Source organism: Dunckerocampus dactyliophorus, chromosome 12 (assembly GCF_027744805.1).
Source record: "Dunckerocampus dactyliophorus isolate RoL2022-P2 chromosome 12, RoL_Ddac_1.1, whole genome shotgun sequence".
NCBI classification, from domain to species: Eukaryota; Metazoa; Chordata; class Actinopteri; order Syngnathiformes; family Syngnathidae; genus Dunckerocampus; species Dunckerocampus dactyliophorus.
Genome location: NC_072830.1, coordinates 28,346,353 through 28,367,585, shown reverse-complemented (window position 1 = coordinate 28,367,585; position 21,233 = coordinate 28,346,353). Strand labels below are relative to the sequence as shown.

General features: G+C 44.6%; 2 protein-coding genes across 5 annotated transcripts; one reads left to right on the top strand and one right to left on the bottom strand.

Annotated features, from left to right (window-relative positions):
* The first annotated feature begins 350 nt into the window (after nt 1-350).
* On the top strand, nt 351-10,166 carry si:dkey-260j18.2 (uncharacterized protein LOC325231 homolog). Of its 4 annotated transcripts, XM_054794569.1 has the most exons (6): nt 353-745; nt 844-903; nt 1,104-1,257; nt 3,404-3,482; nt 4,096-4,323; nt 4,423-10,166. In XM_054794569.1, exons 3-6 carry the CDS (start codon nt 1,104-1,106, stop codon nt 5,915-5,917), a joined length of 1,956 nt encoding a protein of 651 aa, XP_054650544.1. In that variant the 5' UTR covers nt 353-745; nt 844-903; the 3' UTR covers nt 5,918-10,166. The 4 variants fall into 4 exon arrangements, with proteins under 4 accessions (XP_054650545.1, XP_054650544.1, XP_054650543.1 ...); XM_054794570.1 differs by lacking the exon at nt 844-903 and having other exon boundaries at nt 351-745; XM_054794568.1 differs by having other exon boundaries at nt 354-903; nt 4,423-10,165.
* Nucleotides 9,757-21,161, bottom strand: fbxo46 (F-box protein 46). The gene is made up of 3 exons (XM_054794567.1): nt 20,764-21,161; nt 14,137-14,761; nt 9,757-14,045 (listed from the first exon to the last, which is right to left on the bottom strand). The coding sequence occupies exons 2-3, from the start codon at nt 14,614-14,616 to the stop codon at nt 12,207-12,209; spliced, it is 2,319 nt and encodes a 772-aa protein (XP_054650542.1). The 5' UTR covers nt 14,617-14,761; nt 20,764-21,161; the 3' UTR covers nt 9,757-12,206.
* Between the last annotated feature and the right edge of the window lie 72 nt (nt 21,162-21,233).

Sequence of the window (21,233 nt, the reverse complement as noted above, 5' to 3'; positions counted from 1 at the left end):
ACTGTAGGATTGGGTGCTTACGACCACGCCTTGCCAACGCAGATTTATCATATTATAAAACAAGCTATGTAAACTATGACGTGCTTTAAAAGGGTATGACATATTTATTCATTTTAAGTATATAAAAGCCATTAGTAGGTCTTTTTCCGCTCTTGTGAAAAACGCATAGTACTGTTTGAAACCACACAGACGCTGTACAAAAAGGCAGCACGACTCCGGAAGCAGAAATAATGTAATACGTTAACGTTTCCTAGGCACACTCTTTTGATAACTTGTATATACTCAAAACTATTATTACAGACAATGCAATTTTTTATGTATGTAACATTTAACACATTTTAGGACAGGAGTAGGAATATGAATATTTTGACAGTAGTGGAGAAAAAAACGAGCGATCGTCACGAGCTAAAGGTCAGCCAATCAGGTGAGCGGAAACTAAGGACTGCGGTGATCTGGTTGAGACATGACAAGTGCGGCCGGCTGGACCTCAACTCAGCACAAGATGGTGTTTTAGGCACACCGTACAATTCATTCCAAACTGTTTCACCACTGACCCTCATCCATGGGAACCCGTGCCTCGGTGGACTGACATCAAGCAGGAGGCGTTATGAACAGCAGCAGAATGCTAATGTTTGCTATGTCCGTTGGTGATGAATGGGGCTGGACGGGCAGCGTGTAGTCTGACGCGTCTTCACCGCAGGCCAAACGAGTCTGTCGGCTGAGCCCGGAGCACCACAACACGCAGGTGGGGACCAAGAAAGACAACGCAGTATTGTGAGAAAACAAAAATAAGCGAGTTTTCGGGTACAAACAAGCCCTCTCTCCGACCTGCTTCACATTCAGTATTTATGTTGAAGTGAGACACAACCGGCCTTCAAAGTGGAAACAAGAAGAAGAGCAAAGGTAGTGTTAGCGACAAACCCAACTACTAACTTGACATCAACAGCTTTTAGTGTATTTAAAGTCTAGTATGACGATGTCTGACAAACCATCACTCTACAATATTCCCAAGCTATTGTGAACTTTGACTAGCAAAACAATTTGGATGATATCTTGGTGCTATTGGTGATGTCTTATGGACTGTGTGTGTTATTGCGCCTTAGATGAATGCTGTGCGTGGGGGCACAGTCACATGGCGCCCCCAGCCATGGCAGGACGGGGACGGAGGAGGAGGAGAACCTCTGTCCGACAGCGATTCAGAGGAGGAGGACTTCCCGGATGACAGCACCACTCCATTGGGGGACTACATCACCCATGGTGAGACAGGCTCAGGCACATGATTTCAAAGTAGTCTTTTTTTTTTTTTTTTTTTTAGGTCCCCATCTCAAATCGAATACTTACGTTAGTACACTTATATCAAGTATACTTTGCACACTGTGTACGTATTTCCTGAGAGTGTGAATTTTGACAGCGTAGTGCTGTCCCAAATCTATTACTGTCGTTACACACTTACCGATGTAGAGCTTTTCTTCTCGGTTCTTGGGCCGCATTGCTATCCGAGAAGTAGTCAATAATCACACAATTTAAAAGGCTTTCAAATAGTATTTAAAAAAATAAGACCAGTGTGTTATCTTGATCAAATCTATCAAATATCTTGATGATCGCCAAGACTTTGGGAAAATACTGGGTCTGATGAGACAAAAGTTGAACTTTTTGGAAGGTGTGTGTCGCATTACATCATACCAACAGTAAACTATGGTGGTGTTAGTGTGATGGTGTGGGGCTGTTTGGCTGCTTCAAGACCTGGAGGACTTGCTGTGATAAATGGAACCATGAATTCTGCTGTCTACCAAAAATCCTTAAGGAGAATGTCCGTCCATCTGTTCGTGAGCTCAAACTGAACCAAACTTGGGTTCTGCAACAGGACAATGATCCCAAACACACCAGCAGGTCCACCTCTGAATGGCTGAAGAGTGGCCCATTCAAAGTCCTGACATGAATCCTAATGAGATGCTGTGGCATGACCTTTAAAAAGGCGCTTCATGCTCTAAAACCTTCCAATGTGGCTGAATGACAACAATTCTGCAAAGATGAGTGAGCCAAAATTCCTCCCCAGTGCTGTAAGAGACTCATTGCAAGTTATCACAAATGCTTGATTGCAGTTGTTGTTGCTAAGGGGGGCCCAAACAGTGATTAGGTTTAGGGGGCAATCAGTTCTCCACACAGGGCCACGTAGCTTTGGATTTTTTTTCTCCCTTAATAATAAAAAGTTTCATTTAAAATACTGCATTCTACAGGGTCAGGCAAAATGATCTGACACATTTGTAGGTTAAATAAAAGGCAAATAAAGTAAAGAAACAAGAAAGTGTTTTTACTTTCAAAAAGTAAATATAATGCCATTCTGTTTCATTATGTTTTAAAAATGAAATCAGTCAAATGGGATCCATTATTGTCCACACACAATGCAGATCCGGTAGCTGTGAAGTTGGTGACCATAACAAGATGGTGTTTGGAGCTGGTACAGGATCATGTCTACCAGGATTGAAGTGCAAACGGAACGCTTGTTGTGTTGCAGTTACAGATTCGTTTGTTTTGATAAACGTTTCCACAATGAAAGCGCGATGCTCACCAGTCCAATTCATGGCAGCAACTGAAAAAGAAACGAAAAACAATGGCATTATAAAGGAACAAAGCGAAATGGCATATGTACTTTTTGAAAATAAAACACTTTTTTGTTTCTTTACTTTATTTGCCTTTTATTTAACCTACGTATGTGTCAGATCATTTTGCCTGACCCTGTATGTTACGTTGCCATTGACTAATTTCAATTTGTTTGACGATCTGAAACATTGAAGTGTGACAAACATGCAAAAAACCCAAAGAAATCAGGAAGGGAAACACCTTTTCACACCGCCGCATGTAGCAGTTGCCGCACTCCTCAACAAAGTGAAACTTAAGCTTGTGTGCCTGGGAAGTTAAAGTTAAGTGTGAGTGCTAAGCTGGTGTGAGTGAGAAGAATGCATGTATTGTGTGTCTCCCAGTCATTTTCCATGAGTCACATTGAAGTGTTGTGCAACTCTGTGCTTTGTGTGCAACTGTGTGTGTGTGTGTGTGTGTGTGTGTGTGTGTGTGTGTGTGTGTGAAATCACAATATTGTATTTAACTGCTTCTTCTTTTGTCCACTATCTTCCACCTCCTCAGGCTTGCTCCTCAGCTGCCATTATTTCATGTTAGTCCCCTGCCTCCTGCTAGCTACATAGCCAAGATGGCGACTATTGTTCGTGACTGGGCACTCCTCATTTTGGCCTTTTTGAGTGTTAACATCTGGGTACTAACAGTGCACTGTATTTGCGCATACTTCTCAGTGCGAATGCACTTATGCACTCAAAATGCTAAGTGCGCAAACTGAGACATAGCCTAGCACCACGTCTGTATCTGACCTCCCTCTGTGTCCACTCCTCAGGGTTGAAGCAGCTCCTGGATGCTCAGCAGCTGTGTGATGTGACCCTGCTTGTTGAGGGAAAGAAGTTCATGTGCCACAGGTATGCTTGCCAAAGTAGTCTTTAACTTCCGTCCATCCATTTTCTGTATCGCATGTCCTCATGAAGCTCACTCGTGATGTGAAGTTCGGCTCTTTTGGCTCGGCTCCCAAAGTGCTCTTAACTTCGTGTGTTTCGTAGCTTCGTATTTTAACCCACTGTAACTTGGCACATATGAAAGTTGAGAAGCGCTGTTTCATTGAGTGTTTTTACGAGAGGCCTTATAATTGCCTCATCTTGCGCGTTTGTTCTCTTACAAAAGGACTGTTTTGTTCATTTGTTGATAAGTTTTGGCTTCATTTATGGGAGGGATGAAATGTCGTACCACAGAACACAGTAAATTGAAGACCGCCTGCAGCGGTTGATGTAGCTTACTTTCACACAGCCGGCGTGAGATCAATTCCCATGCACTCCATTCATGATCGCCCTGTGACTGACTGGCGACCAGTCCAAGGTGTATTTTGTCTTTCTGGGATCCGTGCCCTTGCTGGGACAGGCACTCCGAGCACTGCTACAACAGGAGAGTAAAAAAATAAGGAAAGTGAAGAAAATTGCCGGATGACTAACTTGACGACTTCACAAGCTGACATCTTTTTCTTCTCCCTCATCCGCTTAGGGTGCTGCTAGCAGCTGTGAGCCCATACTTCCGGGCCATGTTCACCAGTCCTCTAGTGGAGTCGCGCCTCACAGAGATCCGACTGGAAGAAGTGACACCATCTGTCATGGAGACCATCATCCAGTTTGTGTACACTGGAGAGGCAGGGCTCTCTCTGGAAACTGCTGAGGATCTATTTGTGGCCGCCAATCGCCTTCAGGTCATGCCTCTGCAGGACCTGTGCTCCAGGTGACCTCATGTGCCCTCATGTGTGGTTCCACTTGTTTTCATTTGCATTTTAACATCGGTTGTCGTCTTCTCTTCCTTGCTCCGACCAATCCGCTGTAGATTTCTGTTTGAGCACCTCTCAGTGGACAACTGTCTGGGGATGTACTCTCTAGCTCGTTCTCACCATGACCAGCTGCTTCTGCGTGCCTCCCTCAGGCTGGTGGCCCAACACTTTCCTCAGGTGTCCCGTCATAAGGACTTCCTCCTGCTTGATCACGGCACCTTAGGCAGCCTCCTGAGCTCCGACCGCTTGGGGGTAGAATCTGAGGCGGAGGTCTACGACGCTGCACGCCGATGGGCTGAGCACAAACCGTTGGATCGCTACGCCCACATGCCAACTCTGCTTCACCACCTGCGTCCTGGGCTGCTGTCGCAGGAGGAGAGTCGGAGACTGAGCCAGGAGTTGGGTCCCGCTGCAGCCAGTGAGGGTCCCGGGGGGCCTCTACGTCCGAGGGAGGGGATGTTCGAGAAGAAAATAGTGTGTGTGGACCTGTCGCCAAGAGAAGATGAGAATTTAGTTGCACGAGACTACACCGTGGACTGCTTTGATCCGCGGACAGGGAAGTGGGAGAAGCTGGCGGCATTAGACTCACTGGTGAGTCCTGGCTGCACGGCTGTAGGCGACAGACTGTTTGTGGCTGGAGGGATTCTGGGGACAGGCTCGGTGTCTGCTGCTGTTCATGAATACGATGCTGTTCTCAATCGCTGGATAGAGCGTCCTGCAATGGGCCTACCCCGGTGTATGTTGGGCCTACTGGGCTGTGGCGAGCTGCTGTACGCCTTGGGGGGCAGCAATCGATCAGCACTTTTGGACTCTAGTGAGATGCTGGAGCTGGCGACACTTAAGTGGGCACCAGGTCCTCGGTTACCAGTCCCCCTGCGTGCTTTCGCCTGTGCAGCCCTGCGGGGTCGACTCTACCTTTTAGGTGGAACCACGCTTGAACAAAACCGTGCCGTGGTCCACTCGGGGGTTCTTATTTATCACACCCTGACAGACTGCTGGACTCGTGTGGCTCTGGACTCTGGCGCCACATGCCTTGCTGGCGGTGTAGCGGTGCGAGGAGGAGTCTGTGCCATCGGGGGCTACATTAGGGATACCACAAAGTTCCTAGATGGAAACTACACTAATCTGGAGACTTTAGACGCTACTGGCCGTGTGCTGTTTTTCCGGGAGGGCAGGGCGTTTGGTGTGGAGCGGGAGGTGACTGGGGGAGGGGTGACAGTCTCTGCAGAACAGCGAGGGGGTTCAGGTGGGGGCAGCGACAGAGCTCCGAGCCCTGTGGTTTTCCCAGGCCTGCCACGGCGGATTGCAGCCGGGGGGGTGGCTCGGTGGAAACGGAGGATTTATGTTTTGGGCGGGGAAAATGGCGCCCGATTTTATGACAGCGTGTACTGTTGGAAACCTGGCTGGCGCAGCTGGGTGCAGAGACGTGAGAAACTCCCTGGAGAAACGGGTGGGGTCAGTCAGTTTGGGTGCACCACTCTCAAGTTCCCCAAGAAGCACATCCTGTCCAGACTGAGACGAGCCAAAGAAAGCTGTGTTCTGGATGAGTAGCTTGAATGGAACCACAGAGATGAGCTTCACCTTGGGCTTGCATTTCCACACCACACCATAACTGCAGACACGTTGAGGTTTGTTCCAGCGGGTCAAGATGGAGGTCTGAATTTAACCGAATGCGCCTGAATGTGCTCTCGTCCTGTGTGGCTCTCGGCAATGAAGTCATTCGGTAGAAGCTTTTGTTTTATTCTTTAAGTTTGTATAAAACTTGCACCTTCAGCTGGACAAGTCTGTTGGAAGCCTTTGAGAAACTTGAATAGCTGTGGCAAAATTTTGGTGGTACTGTTGTTGATACACTAATCTAATATATACAATATTTTCTATATGAACAAACAACACCTGAAGGGCTTCACCGCATTAAAGCTGCTGTGTGTCACAGAAATGCGGCTGCCAAGAGGGCGCTAACTTCCAAACACACTGCAAGCATATCCCGCCCTCTCCCTGTTTTCAGCATGTCAGCTACGCTGTATGTAACACGTCAGCTCATGATAGCTATTTGACAAAGTTTAGCATTGTTGAGCGCTTCTCTGGGACTGCTTGTGTGTGTCCGTGTGCACATGCGATGGACATACAGATGAATACCAGACGGCTGTTGAGCTGACCAGTTATCTTATTCAGGCCAAACGGCAATTTACACCAATTTTTATTGATTATAATTGTGAAAAATATATACTTTTTTTATATATAACATTCTAGCTAGTGGTGGTGGGCTTATATTTTTTGGTTGGAAAAAATAAATGTAATCTTGAGCGGGTGACATACAGCAGCTTTAATGGTTCTTACTTTATTCCAGTCCTCCACGATTCAAACTGTCCCGCCTTTTATGGTCCAACGAGTTCATTCAGTGTCGCAGGACCTGTGATGGTAAATATGATGTGAAGTATTCCCTTTGCAGTTTAATTTTTCATGATGTTTGTGTCAATTTTTTTTAATTTGGCAGGTCAGGCTTATCATTTTATTTTATTTTTTTATTCAACTGCAACTGGCCCAGTGTGTGGCAGTGTGACCCCCTTAATTACACCAACAGTTAGCCAAAAAGGATGTAGTTATTTGGTTCAAATAGACCAATCACATTAGCTGGCTTGATGACTAGCCATTAAGCCTTGCATTGCTTAAATAGAACCTTCCTCGTCTAATTACAGCAATAGCTCATGTGTCAGGTATGTGTTCTACATGTTTTATCTGCTGGAAGTCACGTTTCAGAAGCTACCACTCCGAGGCGTAAAGTGTGTGTTTTTATGAACTTTTCAAGCTTGGGACATTTGAATGTAAACTGCTTCATCATAATCACACGATTGCACCTTTTTTGTTTTCAAGGCTTTTGTAGTTTTTGCTGCAGGGCCCATAAGTGCAGTCAGACAACACAGTAGGTTAAATGTGAGATACTGTTAAGCCTAAAAGTATTCATACTGCGACCACACTCGAGCTGGAAACGGCACGTGAAAATGGCAAAAAACACGAGTGGGAGGATCCGTTTGACAAACCGTCATGTCAATGCAGGCGCATGCAGTGGTGGGAAAACGTGTTGGACCCCTTCCTGATTTCGTAGCATGTTTGTCACATTAAAATGTTTCAGTTCATCAAACAAACGTACATTTTAGCCAATGACAACACAAAACGTACTTTTTATATTAAACTTAAGGGAGAAAAAAAATCACATGACAAAGATGCAAAATAAGAAATCAGGAAGGGGGCAAACACTTTTTTCCCACACCCAGAATGCTCCACTAGGACCTCTCGGTGTGGAGTTTGCATGTTGTCACATGCTTGCTTGGGTTTACTCTGCTTCCCTCCCAATCCCTAAAAAGTGACTAACGGCTAAGCAGCCCAGGGCGTATGCCACTTTTCACCCTCTCACCTGTGAACCTGAATGGGAAAAAGTGGTAGAAGATAGATGCATACAATAATGTAAGAATTTACGAGGATTCATCAGACTGGTGCAAAAGATTGTTTCCTCAAAATTGTGAGGGCTATGAGCCATTTTCAGAATGTGCTGGTGAATAGTTTTCGTTAATATCTCTAACACAACTTTTAAAAATGTTAAAATGCCACTTTCTCATGTCTTTTCCAGCCAAAAGATACCCATTTAACCAATAAAATGTCATCAATTTGTTAGCTATCATGACTTACAGTAACTCAAATGAAAAGACAATATTTACATTTACTGGCCACAACATGAGGTAGGGCACAAATCTATGAAGGTAATTAGTCAGAAGTGAGCATTATTACCTTTTTGGTAAGGCAAAGCTTTTAAAGTTCAGATTGTGCAGGTGTAACAAAACGTGGCTAGTGAGTGTATTTACTCACAATGTAGCTGAGGGACGTTTTTTAGCAGTTTTTTTTTTGTAGAGCTGTAGCGCCATGCTCTTTCACTATTTTTTTTTTATAAAAGTCTAGGAGTTTCAGGCTGGATTTTTTCACCTTTTAGACTTGCAGTGTGGTCTGTGTGGTTCAAAGATCCACTTTTTCACAAATTGATGTCATGCCATTTTGAATTGAAGTGTGTAAATGCAGTTGTTTTCTCTGTGTGTATTTTGGTTGATGTGTGTTTATAAAATGTGCAAGTTTTCTATGCCGAGGGGTAAATCTGCTTAACACAAGCTCTTTGCACCGCATACATCCACAAAGAAAGCTCTTTTGTACCATCAATAAAGTTTGTGAACTGCACTAGGATGAAATGAAATGACCTGTTTGCTGGCATGTTTTGGCTAGTCTTTGCACAAGTTGTTTATAGGGGATTAATTTGGGGGTACAGTCAGTATTTGTCCCTGCACAATAGCAAACTACATGCTGTTTGACACAATAGATGATCACTATGTGTGTTCTTTGAGCATCAAATGCACTAATGCAGAATGTTTCGTTTCCTCAACAATTAGGAACGTCATTTGGATTTTTGCCCTTGTATGCCACTACAATAGATTCAAAATAAAACTTGTTACAGCTTCGCATTTCATGAGATTTTGCATAAAATTAAAATATATATTATGTATCTTTTCAAGAGCTCAACAGTTCTCACCCTTACGTAAGACAGAAACGAAGGCAGCAACACCCACAAACAAGCAGCACGTGAAGGCGTCTGTAAAGAAGGCTTATCCAAGCAGGGAACTCCAAATCGATCGATGCTAAATTGTGCACCTGAGGGCTTTGACTTTAGCCGCACTTAATTGCAATCTCCCACCGTCACCCAACGAGCAGTCAAGGCTAAACCAACTCATTGACTCTCAAGTCCTCTTATTTTTGTAGTGAAATAACATGTTTGACACTCTTGGTCTGCGATATAATGGATATAATCTCATATGAAGAATTACATGTTTTATTTTTGAGCAATTACTGTTGTTACTTACTTTTTTACCGTATAATTAACCTGCGCCAGCGGTGAAGTGACCCGCCATACTGTTTGTTTTGGTTACGTGGTGGACTTTTGAGGACGTCCGAGCAGCTTGGGGGCGCGAGTATCCCGCCTGTAGAGGGCGCCCGCCGTCTGGCACATCATGACTTGATGAGCGCAGAACACAATGTCCCCCTCCTCCTCGCAGCGGCCCCAAGAGAATGCCGCCCGGGGCAATTGCCCATATGGCCCATATCTCGAACCGCCACTGTCTCCTCAAAACCTGGGGGCTCCTGAGTCCCGCTCCACTTCCTCCCCTACCTTTCACTCAAAACATGCCAGATTTAAAAAAATGGAACCTGAAGCTGAAAACCCTAAACTTTTAAATGTCTGTAGTTGACTGTTCAATTCAACATTTTACAATTCCATACTTGCTTCCGTATGACATGCAACTTTTTCTACAATGTCAAGTTGTTTTTTTTCCCGTACCGAAACTTAATGTCAACGTTGCGGCTCCACGGTGTGCACTGTTTTATTTCTAAGAGGGTGGATTTGGACGATGACCAGCAGGAGGGTGATGGAAGTGATCCAGGTCGGAAAGCAGAGTACACACAAGTAATGCATACAAGTATCGACATGTCCGATTGTCCCATTTGTCGTTTTTTTTTTCAGTTTTACTTTAGTGTCACTCATATGCCAGTTACAAAAATCAACGTCAGAAATGTTAATAAAATACGTTTTGCTGCAAAAGTTCAATAATGTTGCTTGAATTAAATTAACAGCGTCTGAGACGACCCAGCTCGCAAAAATGCAAAATGGTTCATTCCATCTGGTAGGACTCCTGAACAGTAAAGGTTGCTTTTGCGAAGCCGCTCATTCACAATTTAAGGATAGATTACAGTTTGTGTATGGGGCCCAACAGGGGTGGGTTTAAGGTGTGGTAGTGGCACCGAAATGGGTGCTACACTCCTGGGTAGGAGTGACAGCATGTGAAGCTCCTGAGGGATCAGAGCAACTGGATGCCAATGATCTCACCATGGCGTCAGTGGCAGTCTTTATGCGGAGTACTGTGCTGAGTACAGCTCAGCAGGCTGAAAGGTTTAAGTACATGTGTGCTACTAAAATGTTACTTAGATTTGATGGGATAAAAAATACATTTCTAAAGTAAGGATAACTTCGCTGCCATCTGCTGGCCAGGGCTTGTCATTACGTGTTATGTTTCTGAACTTCAGAAAGTCACAATAGATTTCAGTTCTGACACTGAAAAACGGGTTCAGCATTTATGTACTACTACTAGTTCCCGGTCCTCCGGCTCATTGAACAACACAGAAACGAGGTAAATGTTTGGATTTCCAGTTTTAATCATCACTTCTTTTATATTTAAGCAGGTAATCCCCAATAGAGTTGTACATACTGTATCTGACACCTAGAGATATCTCCCATGACTACCGACCTGTTTCCCACCTTCATGCACAGCTTCAGCATCACTATAAAGTCCAGAAAGTCAGGTTGTTGGGATGGGGGGGCGGGGGTTCCAAAAAGCAGGGGCGAAGGTTAGGGAGGTTTGTTTTTTGCATGAATGAAGAGTCAGAGCTGTCACCAGGCACTGATCACCTTTGACACCAACACTAAAGAGTTCTAGGCGGATCCTATCAAGCAGGACGAAGTCTATGAAACTTCCAATACTCTTGATCATCTGTGAGGTATCTAATGCCTCCGTCCTGCAGGGGGATTAAGAGGTAAAGGGAATTTAAGGCTGGAGGCTGGTGTGTGTTAGTTGGTTTAACGCTTAGAGCATTGGCGGCTTTGGCTAACACTGCCCTGTGCCGACATGGGAGGACGGAGGAGGAAAAGAAGCGAGATGTGGAAGTTGAACAACGAAGTAAAACACCAAAACAATCTGTCTTGCAGAGAGGAATCGGATCATAAAGGGGTAGCGGGGTCCGATTAAAAATCAGAAAGTAGTGGAACAGCAACCCAAAAAAAGGCAAACAAGCAAGTCAGTCAAGCCACACAAGTCGCAACATGATCCCACTGACCTGAATCTATAAATTATATCTCCCAGAAAACACTGTAAACCAGAAAGTTTGTTCATGGCTGGTCGACTAAGTTAGGGTCCAAGCTGAAAAAAAACAAAGTGATGGATGCAAGACTGTCTCCCATCAATAGTATGGCTAGTTCAGAAATATCAGTGACACAGGCAATGATTTCAGCAGCATTATCAGGGGTCTGATCAACATACAATAAATACAGCACATTCAGAGTAATAGAAATGCATGGTGCAGGACAGATAAGTAGCAGGCTTGAATGTTGGAATATCAAGTTTGCCACATACAATCACATTTCTATAGAAACGCTGAACATTCCACACTAAATGGTTTTACATATGTTGGATCCCGTACAGGTAATTTCTTAAATCAGCTGCACTGAGCCCAGTGAGATTCCATAGTGTTACTAGAATGGAAAAAGGTGATGTAACAGAACGTAGACCAAGTCTTCGAACAATAAGCAGGCTCTAGGGCATTACATTTCTATTTGTCACTTAATGCTAATCTCAATCAAATACACTGCAAAGCTGTCACCGTGACTGTGTGACAACCATGTATGGAGTTGAGCAGTAATCCTGAAAACATGAAAACGGGGCAAACTGACAGCAGTGAGAGGGCACCCCAACCCTGGTAGGCACTCTTTTGAAAAGGTGCCACTCTGGAGTACAGTGGGAGAAGAGAAATTCTGTAGGACTTGATCCAAAAGGCATGGAGTGTGGGCACACCTCCTTTTTTTCCCTCTGCTCAACCTCCCTATGTTGACAACAAGAGCAGAGGTGGACTCAACAATGTCCTGGAGTGATGATTTCTCTTTGTACTCCGTTTCCATGCTCATCGTCAAAGCAGAAATAGCATGGAGAAGAAAGAGAGGAGATGAGCGTTGTATCTGGGAGGCGATATATGTCCTCTTCTACCTGGCCTCCTCCTGTCGCTCTTCCCTCTTGGATCGAATGGGCTGAGAGCCATCAGCAGGCTGCTGGACCCAGTTATTATCATGTAGCCCAACACGGCAGCCTGGAGTGTCCTTGTCTGTACGCCGGCAGCACATCCAGTAGGAACGTCCATAAGGCAGGTCATGGTGGTAGGGTTTAGGGTGCCAACGGCACAATGAAACATCCCCACGCTCGTAATGGCGCTTGCACTGCTTACAGGGGTCATCCCGATACAGAGGGTCTTGATTCCAGCGAGAATCCACTGCCCGCACCCCATAGGTCTCGATCAGCACTTTGAAGTAGTGGCAGGTGCACTTGAGGGCTGCCAAGGAGCGTGTGGGCAGGTAACTAAAAATATTGACCATGATGTGGTCAGGGAGCAGCAGCATGTACTGGCGAGGTTCAAGCAAGCGCTGAATCTGAAAGCGGATTTCCAAAAAATCATGGGAGACGTGGCGATAGAGACGACACAGTGATGGGTCTGAACACTCTTCCCCAACACTGGCCAGGGGAGAGTCTGGTCGAGGTGCCCGCTCTCCTGAGCCCACAACCACCCCTGCTCCTTGGCTGCTGTTGCTGCTGTGTGCACAGTCCAGAGAGCATAATCCTGACCCCCTGCCAGAACCTGTTGCTTTCGCTTCCTCCTCTGCCCCTCGTGGCGGTGGGAAAAAAAAGAGCTGTCCTGGAGGAGGATCATCTGATGAGTGGTCAGTTGAGCTGGCTACACTTCCAACACTTCCTCCCCCACCAGGCATGGCAAAACACACAGTCTCCTCCTGGACATTCTCTGTGCTGTCCTTGCCATAAAACACACATTGGTCCACAGCCCCTGTGACCACCACTTCCACGTGAAAACCAGTCACCCGCTCCCTACCCACACCCACAGTTTTTTTCTCTCCAGAAGAAGGCTCCTGGGTTGTTTCCGGACTGCCACAGGCCTGCCTGTCAGGGTGACGGAGGTCTCCATCTGCTTTGGGGGCAGCAGTTGCAGCAAGCAGCAGACTACTGGGGTCTCTTGAAGATGGACTGACAAGCTGGTAGAGGTCACAGGTGATTTTCTCTTTAGACCTTGCGGCTGACTGGTTACTCCCGCCTCCACAGCTCATGAACATACAGCGGGACCGACCAGCTGGCTCCAGCTGAGAACGTGGGTCCAGGTTAGACACTCGGAAAGCTATCCTCACCTCACCGTGGCTGTGGTTGGGGGGTGGAGGAGGTGTGACAATACTGGGCTCTGGTCCTCCCCTCAGCTCCCTTTCTCTATTAGAAAAGCCCATTCCTGAACCCGCGCCAATATGGAGGCGATTCTCCAGGTTCTGAGACTCAAAATGTGCAATGGCTTGTGCAACCCGGCATGACTCTTGCTGTTCCTCGAGCTCCTGGTCTGTCTGAATGGGAGCTGATGATTGCTTGGCCTCTTTGGAAGGTTGACTTTTTGAACTGTCAGACACAAACCTCAAAGGAGTGGGGTCTGATTCTGTTCCCTCAAGTAACGTGTGCTGGTGTGTGGTAAGGCCCTGTTCATGGCTGGTAATAGAGGGCTGTTGCTGGTGGGTCCCGTGGACAGCCACAATATCTCGGAGGGCCATGGCGGTCCTCTGTTCAACCAAGGCAACCATCTGAGCCACTGACAGCAGGTCTGTCTCATTGGCCCCATCAAGTGCTGGCTGATCTGGGCTAGGAGGTATGTTAGGTGCTTCGGAGGAGCCATGGCTGAGATGTATTTCTGAGCCATGGGCACGGTTCGGTGGGTCATAGGATGAGCATCTTCTTCGTCTTTTTGCTTTACTACAGTCAGTCGCCCAGTTACCTTTAACCTGTGATGAAAACAACAGCATTAGCATACAGTATATGCACACATAAGGAACGACATTACAGTATTTATTGGTGTTTGGTTTAGCAACTTACCTTCATTGCGCTGGGTCTGGGTTGGCCTGCCCCACTAAACTGGTGTGCCACAAAGAAGGCAATCTTCTCCTTCGTGTTTCCTGGTTTGATGACATACCAGGTATCTAACAGCACTCGGCCGTCTTCCATTTGGGACCCAGAAGAGGGGAGTGATGAAGGGGTTGAAGTGGGCATAGGCGTCTGACTCTGGGTCAGGGTACTTGAGTTAAGCTCAGGTTCAGGTGGCGTGTTCTCTGAGCCCACATCCTCCACTTCTACATTGTCCTCCTGCACGCCCACTAGAATTCCCCCATCTTCTGCTCCATCTCCCGCCCTCCGAGCACCGGTAGGGGGATCGCCTTTGCAGAGGGAGGAAGACCCTGCCCCATTTACAGCTATAACATTGCTCCCCGTGCCAGGACTCCTCACTTTGTTCTGAGAGTAGGTGCCAAAGGGGCGTGGGCACCAAAGGCGGATGTGGGAGAAGGTGTCTCGGTCCATCAGGATGCGGACCTCTGTAACATACCAGCACCTATGCTGGCCTGCAGGCACCCAGGACCAGTGCTCTCATGGTCAGATTCCTATGTTGGCGCCAACCTGTGCAGCACTATCTGCCACAAAGCTCTCCTTTACCTGTGCATGTAACCTGCATGAAGACAGTCAGAGGTAGGAGGAAAGGGAAGAGGACAAGCAGAGAAAAAAAAAAGATTGAGATGAAAGAATAAGATCAAGATTAGTCAAACGTTCAGGAACAGTCCGTATCTCAATAGATATAAAGGTCATTTGCATCAGAAGCACTTCACAGTGTGCATTTTTCTTCAGCGTCATAATGAGTGGAACTCGGTGCTATCTAAGCCTCTAAATCAAATTAAAGGGATTTCAGGTTCGGCGTCTACAGCCAGCAGATGAGATGAAACCAAAAGGTGTCAAATGGATGCTGCATCTCTGTGAGACAAAGAGGACTTGCTTAATGGAAGGCAACACAAGGAGGAGCATGCAGGCATATGCTGGACCTATTTTTAGAAAACTGTCAAAGATGGTGGGGGTAGTAGTGGAACTGCAGTAGTAGGAAGGAGCAATAGAAACAATATGCCATAAAAACAATATAATATTGCCCTACCACAGAGAATATACTTCACGATAATGCATGTTGATAAAGGTAATAAGAAGCCATGCTAACCGCTAAGCTAGCTTGAATGTAAAGTAGTGAAAACAAAAGAATAGGTGCTTGGTACACTTTAACAGGTAATTAGCAAGTCACAAGAGCCTAGAGAGCGAATACTACTACAGTTACTCAGATGAACTACATTGTGAACGCACACGTCAGAAAATGATGAAATAAGTTACCAGCTAAGTCAGCAGCTGGAGGAGGAATGGTTCTATTATAATTTATATGTCAAACACTATATCGGTATTGCAACAGGCTGCAATATATGTCACAATATGGATTTGAGGCCATACCGCCCATGCCTACGCTGGAGCCTCCTTACCCTCACCCCTTCATTGTGAATATGCTCCAGGCCACAGGGAGCCTTTCGTGCTCCCAAAATGCTTTGCTTCCGCATTGATACCAGCTGGAAGTGCTGTCAGGAAAGTGCAGGCATACTTGTGAGAACGTAGGAGCGTTAGAGCAACAAGTTTGACTCAATGTAAAAGGCCTTTCTCTGCTGCTGAAAACGGATTAAACCCACATATGCGGCTCTTCCAGCAACCTCAGCTATTTTGTCATTCATACTGCATCTTGAAGACAAAATACATGGATTACAACACAGATTTTGCACAGTACACCAAGTCTCACTAAGTACTACGTACACCAAGTCTCACTAAGTACTACGTACACCAAGTCTGTGCAGGTCCAAACATGCAACTATTTCAGTAATGTCATGTAAGCGTAACTGTATGTCGTTCATTAGCTTGCACTCAGTTGGGACAATTGAGTTCAATCCTTTATGAAAATTACACTCATAATGTTTTTATTGCCACTTTCAGAGATGCCCATCCTGAAATTCACACACTGAAAATACAGTCGACTGGTTTGTATGCTTTTCACTGCTTTTTTGTTGTTTGTTTGTTGTATCGTGTACTGTTTTTGTACTGTGTATACTCTTTTTTTTTTTCCCTCTCCCAACCATGGAAGACAAATGTACAATTTTCTGACAAAATATTCTTGTAATTACATCCAGAGCTCCATGTTATACACACACCTACTTCACTTAATGTTTGCTTTCCTTAAATGTGCCTGATGAATGGTGTCTTCTTGGACAGCACGAGTAGAATCTACTCCAAAATAAATCCAGACAATAATACAGTACTGACTTGCCAGAGGACATAGTAGCACTACCGGTCCCATGCTGATAAGAGAGAAGCTATTCAACATTTTCACAAATAACATGACTCTTGCTTTTGTAACAAAAAAGCGCTTTCCAGTTTTGTGTGTGTTTCAAATGTCACTGCGACATGCACTTTTCTTGTACTATAAATCTCAAAAGATTGTTACACCAAAACCCGTCATTACAGCCAACTTACATGGTCTAGATACAAATTCCTCAGATCGGCTTCAGAAAAATCCATGACTTCAACCTCTGTGGAAGATGTTCTTGGAGGATCACGACGGCAAACTGGTGTCTATCTGCATATTTGTCCAAAAATGACAAGGTTGAGATCCACACAGTGTGTTGCACAAAAGGCAGTTGCTTTTGTAACAAACACAACACGGATTCAACAAAGAGCAGCAGGTTGTGCTGTTCAGAGGCGCCATGTACCTGCTTTACTGCCCTGTCTGCCAGCCGCCGCTCGTGACAAGATGGAAAGAAACCAGACTGAACATCAGTCAATCCGATTGGCAGTGTTTACATTAGCATAAATAGGTAATCAGTGAAATCTGATATAATATCCAACTTAGCGATTCCATCAATGACGGAGTCAAAATGCTATACTGGAGTTCTATGATCAACGTTGCTGCGTGTTCGTACTGTAGGGTGTCAACAGAGACACCGAGACGCTGCTGCTTTTTACAAGGTTTACTGACAAATGGGAACAGGCTACCATGAGTCATAATACATATTCCAAACACATAGATCGGAGCAGTTACCAGTTTATTGAAAATCACTAATCGGTAACCCTGATTCTATTAGGTACCACACAATCTTTTACATTTACTTATATCTTGACTCTCAAATTACAGAAATTGTTTTGTAAATGCACAAGACTGCACAAGGGAACTTGTCATTTAAGGTTAAAAGTAGCCTCTGTCTGTTGCAACTCAAATGGAAGTTACAAGTCTCATAAAAAAATGATTGAATCAGCAACCAAACGGCATAAAGCTTAATGACCCAACTGTTACTGTAATTGGATAAGCTGACATTTGGTTGCAAGTGAATTCTGGCATCTTAAAACATCGATGGTGACGACTCGGCCAGCCTTGTCTGTGCAGGAGCGCACCAGACATGCAATGCAGTTTATCCTGAACATGTGAGAATTTTAGGCCTGCAACTACAGCCCAGTAAATGCTTGTGTGGGGTCGGGGTTGTCATTGGTTAGTCGAGACTAGACTGACAGGTTTAGGTACATGAGTTGACAGCTTGGACTATTATGTCATTTCTAAGCTTGGTAAATGACAACTGGGTATTGATGGAAAGAAGCGATGGCCTCGTGACATTTTTTCCTGAGAATTTACACCTCCATTAATAGTTGCATCAATACATAAGGCACACCTACATGACACAGCAAAACGATAGAAGAAGAAAGAACGCATGCGCAGAAAGTCCGTCATCTTCTGCTTCACCAGGGCTTGTCTTGCTAATGAAGTGGAATTACGTCTGCGAGGCATTATGCAGTATAAGACAAAAATAATCAGGAGAATCTCGACTCGGGGTGAGCCATGCCAGTCGAAATACAGTTGGCCCTCCATCGCGGTTCCAACATTGCTCCATCTACTGCGGTTTTCCAAAAAATAATTATTAAATCATTGCTGTTCTATGGTTGACTACTGCTTATTATTAGTCAAAAAATGCATATTTAAGGAAATGTTACGTATTCTTGGCCTAAATTAAACATTTTCAAGCATAAAAATGTTCTAAATGAACTAAAATACAAATACAGTTTAAGGCAATAGAAGACATTGCTGACCCGTAGTCTACTGGCCACTAGGTGTCACTAGTAACACGCACCAGTCTTGTTTGCCAACAGCTGGCTTTCATTATTTTATATTATAATTACTTATTTCACAACAGGCACAATACGTTAATAGTCATTATCGTTATCATAATAACTACTGTTGTGGCCGTACTCCAGCGCCGAATTGCTATTGTCGCTTCCTGTCCACACGTCCGGAAGACATTTATTGAAACACCCGAGCAAGTCTTATTTATGTCTTATATGGCTTATTTTCTCTGATTACATCTACTATATTGGGTGGCATGAGTGTAAAGGTGACTATAGGGGTGTTATTTCATGTCTAGAGGGCTCCAATAATGGTAAAAAAAAACTATTACCCGCGATAAACGAGGGAGTCCTGCATTCAGATGTTATGTTGGCAGCAGTCACTTCTGGTCCACGACGTCGTCGTTTTCCGGAAGTGGTCTGCTTGTCCACACAGAAACAATGCAGTGACGTAGCCAGATTTCCCCCACTTTGGAAGGTGTTTTAACATTTCATTTTAATTAAAAAAAAAAAAAAATTCAAGGCATCCAAACCTGCACTGTAAAGCACAACTTCATGAATTTAGTCGCCAAATATTGACCTTCACACATCAGACTTGATTCAAAACGTACATATATACATTTACTGCTAATCCATCTGCTCAAATGTTGTAGATTAAACAAGGTTATCAAGACATTGTCAGTAAATAGGTGCCCAATTTTGGGATGTGTGGTCTGAAAAGAAAATATGTGTTTTGAAGGGCTGTTATTGTCCGAATAAGAAACACTCAATCTGATCACGAGTTTATAAAACATGTTCTCATTTGATGTTGAGCTTCACAGCTTTAGGGCTTCTTGAAGGACAAAACGTTCAGTCTCAATATTTTAAAAAGACAAAATCATAATGAAGTGGAGTCAATATTTTCACTGGACAGCGACGAGTGCGGGCATGAACGTCTTAGCAGTTCACCATAAAACTGGTAAACCGCAGCAGCCTGAGAACCAAGCTGCATTAAATCGTTTCATTTGAAACAGTTCCTGAAAAAGGTTTGGGTTTAAGCTTTCTGCATCAAACTAATCCTCCAAATCCTGACCAAGCACAGAGGCAGCCGGGAACACTTCAGTGCTGGGGACTTGGGACATAAAGTTGTAGCTGTGATCCCTGACAAACACACAATCGAGAGCATAATTGCTTCACGTGCATTACCTGCACTAACATAACCGGATAGTTTCACACACAGGCGAGTATCTCGTAGGCTAAAAACATTCTGTTGTATTAACCTTCAGGAAGCAGCTTTGATCTGCAGACACTGGTGATATAACCTCCTGTACATTTTGTTATCGATCCAAAAAATGTGCACATTTGATAAACGATGCAAGACGAGGTAAAGAAATGTGTGGAAATCCTGATTCCCTCTTTTGTTTTTGTTTTAGGTAGGGCTGGATTAAGACTCCAATTTTGCAATATTGAGTCTTACACCTATAGCAACTAACAGTCAGTGGTCCTGCATTTTCACCAGGACAATCGCTGATTAATAAAGCTGCAAGTGGTTCAGAAGATGACAGTGCATGGCAACAGGATGAACAAATCATTGGCCAAGGATACCATGGCAACCATCACCCTCCCCAGCCAAATAAAATGGATATTTGGTATAATTCCTTGACTGATATAGGATCCAGCTACTCAGCTGTGAAAGAGTACAGTATATACCAAAAAAGCCCACAAACAACAGACATCGAGAAAGCGTGTGTTGGGCTGTCTTGTGTGTCTGAGAGGTTATCCTCCACAGCAACATCACTACAAGTTAGACTTTGCTTTGTCAAATCGATGGGGCACTATGCCTAATTGATAAGTTGGAAGGCAGCCGACAAATCATGCATCCTTATCTGTCGAAATACAATCAGCACAAGCAGACATGTCCAATACATGGCTACTTCAAACCCAGGTTCACGGATCCTTTCAAAGCATGTCAATCTCCACATGACTTTAAATAAAAAGGGGGTTATTGTTACCATGTGTAATGTAATGTCATGTAAGAGCCAGTGAATACATGATTTCTAACGCTAGCTCAAAGCAGTAAATTGTATGTTTTAACTACTTAATACCCATACATTATATCAAACGTGATGGCAGAAACCGCAGTCTCTCTAAATCTCTAAAGTTCGTTTGGTGGTTATTGTAAGCACACTGTTTAACTAGTCTTTACAAACCATGTATGCCCAATTAGGAGAGTCAAGCTTACGTAGCGTCACAGAAACGCCATTTCTTGTTCATAATGCGGGGCAAGCAAGTGTAATGCTTAATTCTGCATTGCTTCTAACTAAGAATACTTAGAAGGCAATTTGTATTTTGTCCAGTTAGCACAGAAAAGTTACGTAAATAAACAAATATACACCATTGGCTAACAGGCTTGCTAACTTCATATTGTAATTTACCTGCAAAGTAGCTAGCAAGCTAACAAGGTAAAAAAAAAAACAAAAAAACATTGGAATTCGTCTGCCCTCTTACCTTAACCACTCCGGTGTTCACACACAACCAACTTGGCTCTTAAACTGTCGATGGTTAGACTTTCCTCGTAGTATTTCTCCTGACCAAACCTGTTTGTGAGATGCAGGTGACACGACTTAACTGTCCGTGTCCACGTAAGCTAGGCTAGCTCACGCTTAAGCTAACGTCGACAGCAGCTACTTTCTATTATCAGCCTTCTTGAGCGGCGGCTGCTGCTATCGAAGCTTGTCAGTTCCCTGAACACAGCCTGGCTGACTGTATACCTTGTTAGGACTCTCGGCAGTCCCTCTCCCGCTATCTATTTAGAAGTGACACAAGCTTTTACGGTATGTGCACTGGGATACCAAAATAATCAGTGTCAACACGACAGAGAGAGGAAGGCCATCTTGTTGACAAGCAGCTGCATAAGGCGGCCAGCCAATAGCAAACCAGAGTCGGTGGTGTGCCCATATATGGCGGATGCGCGGCCC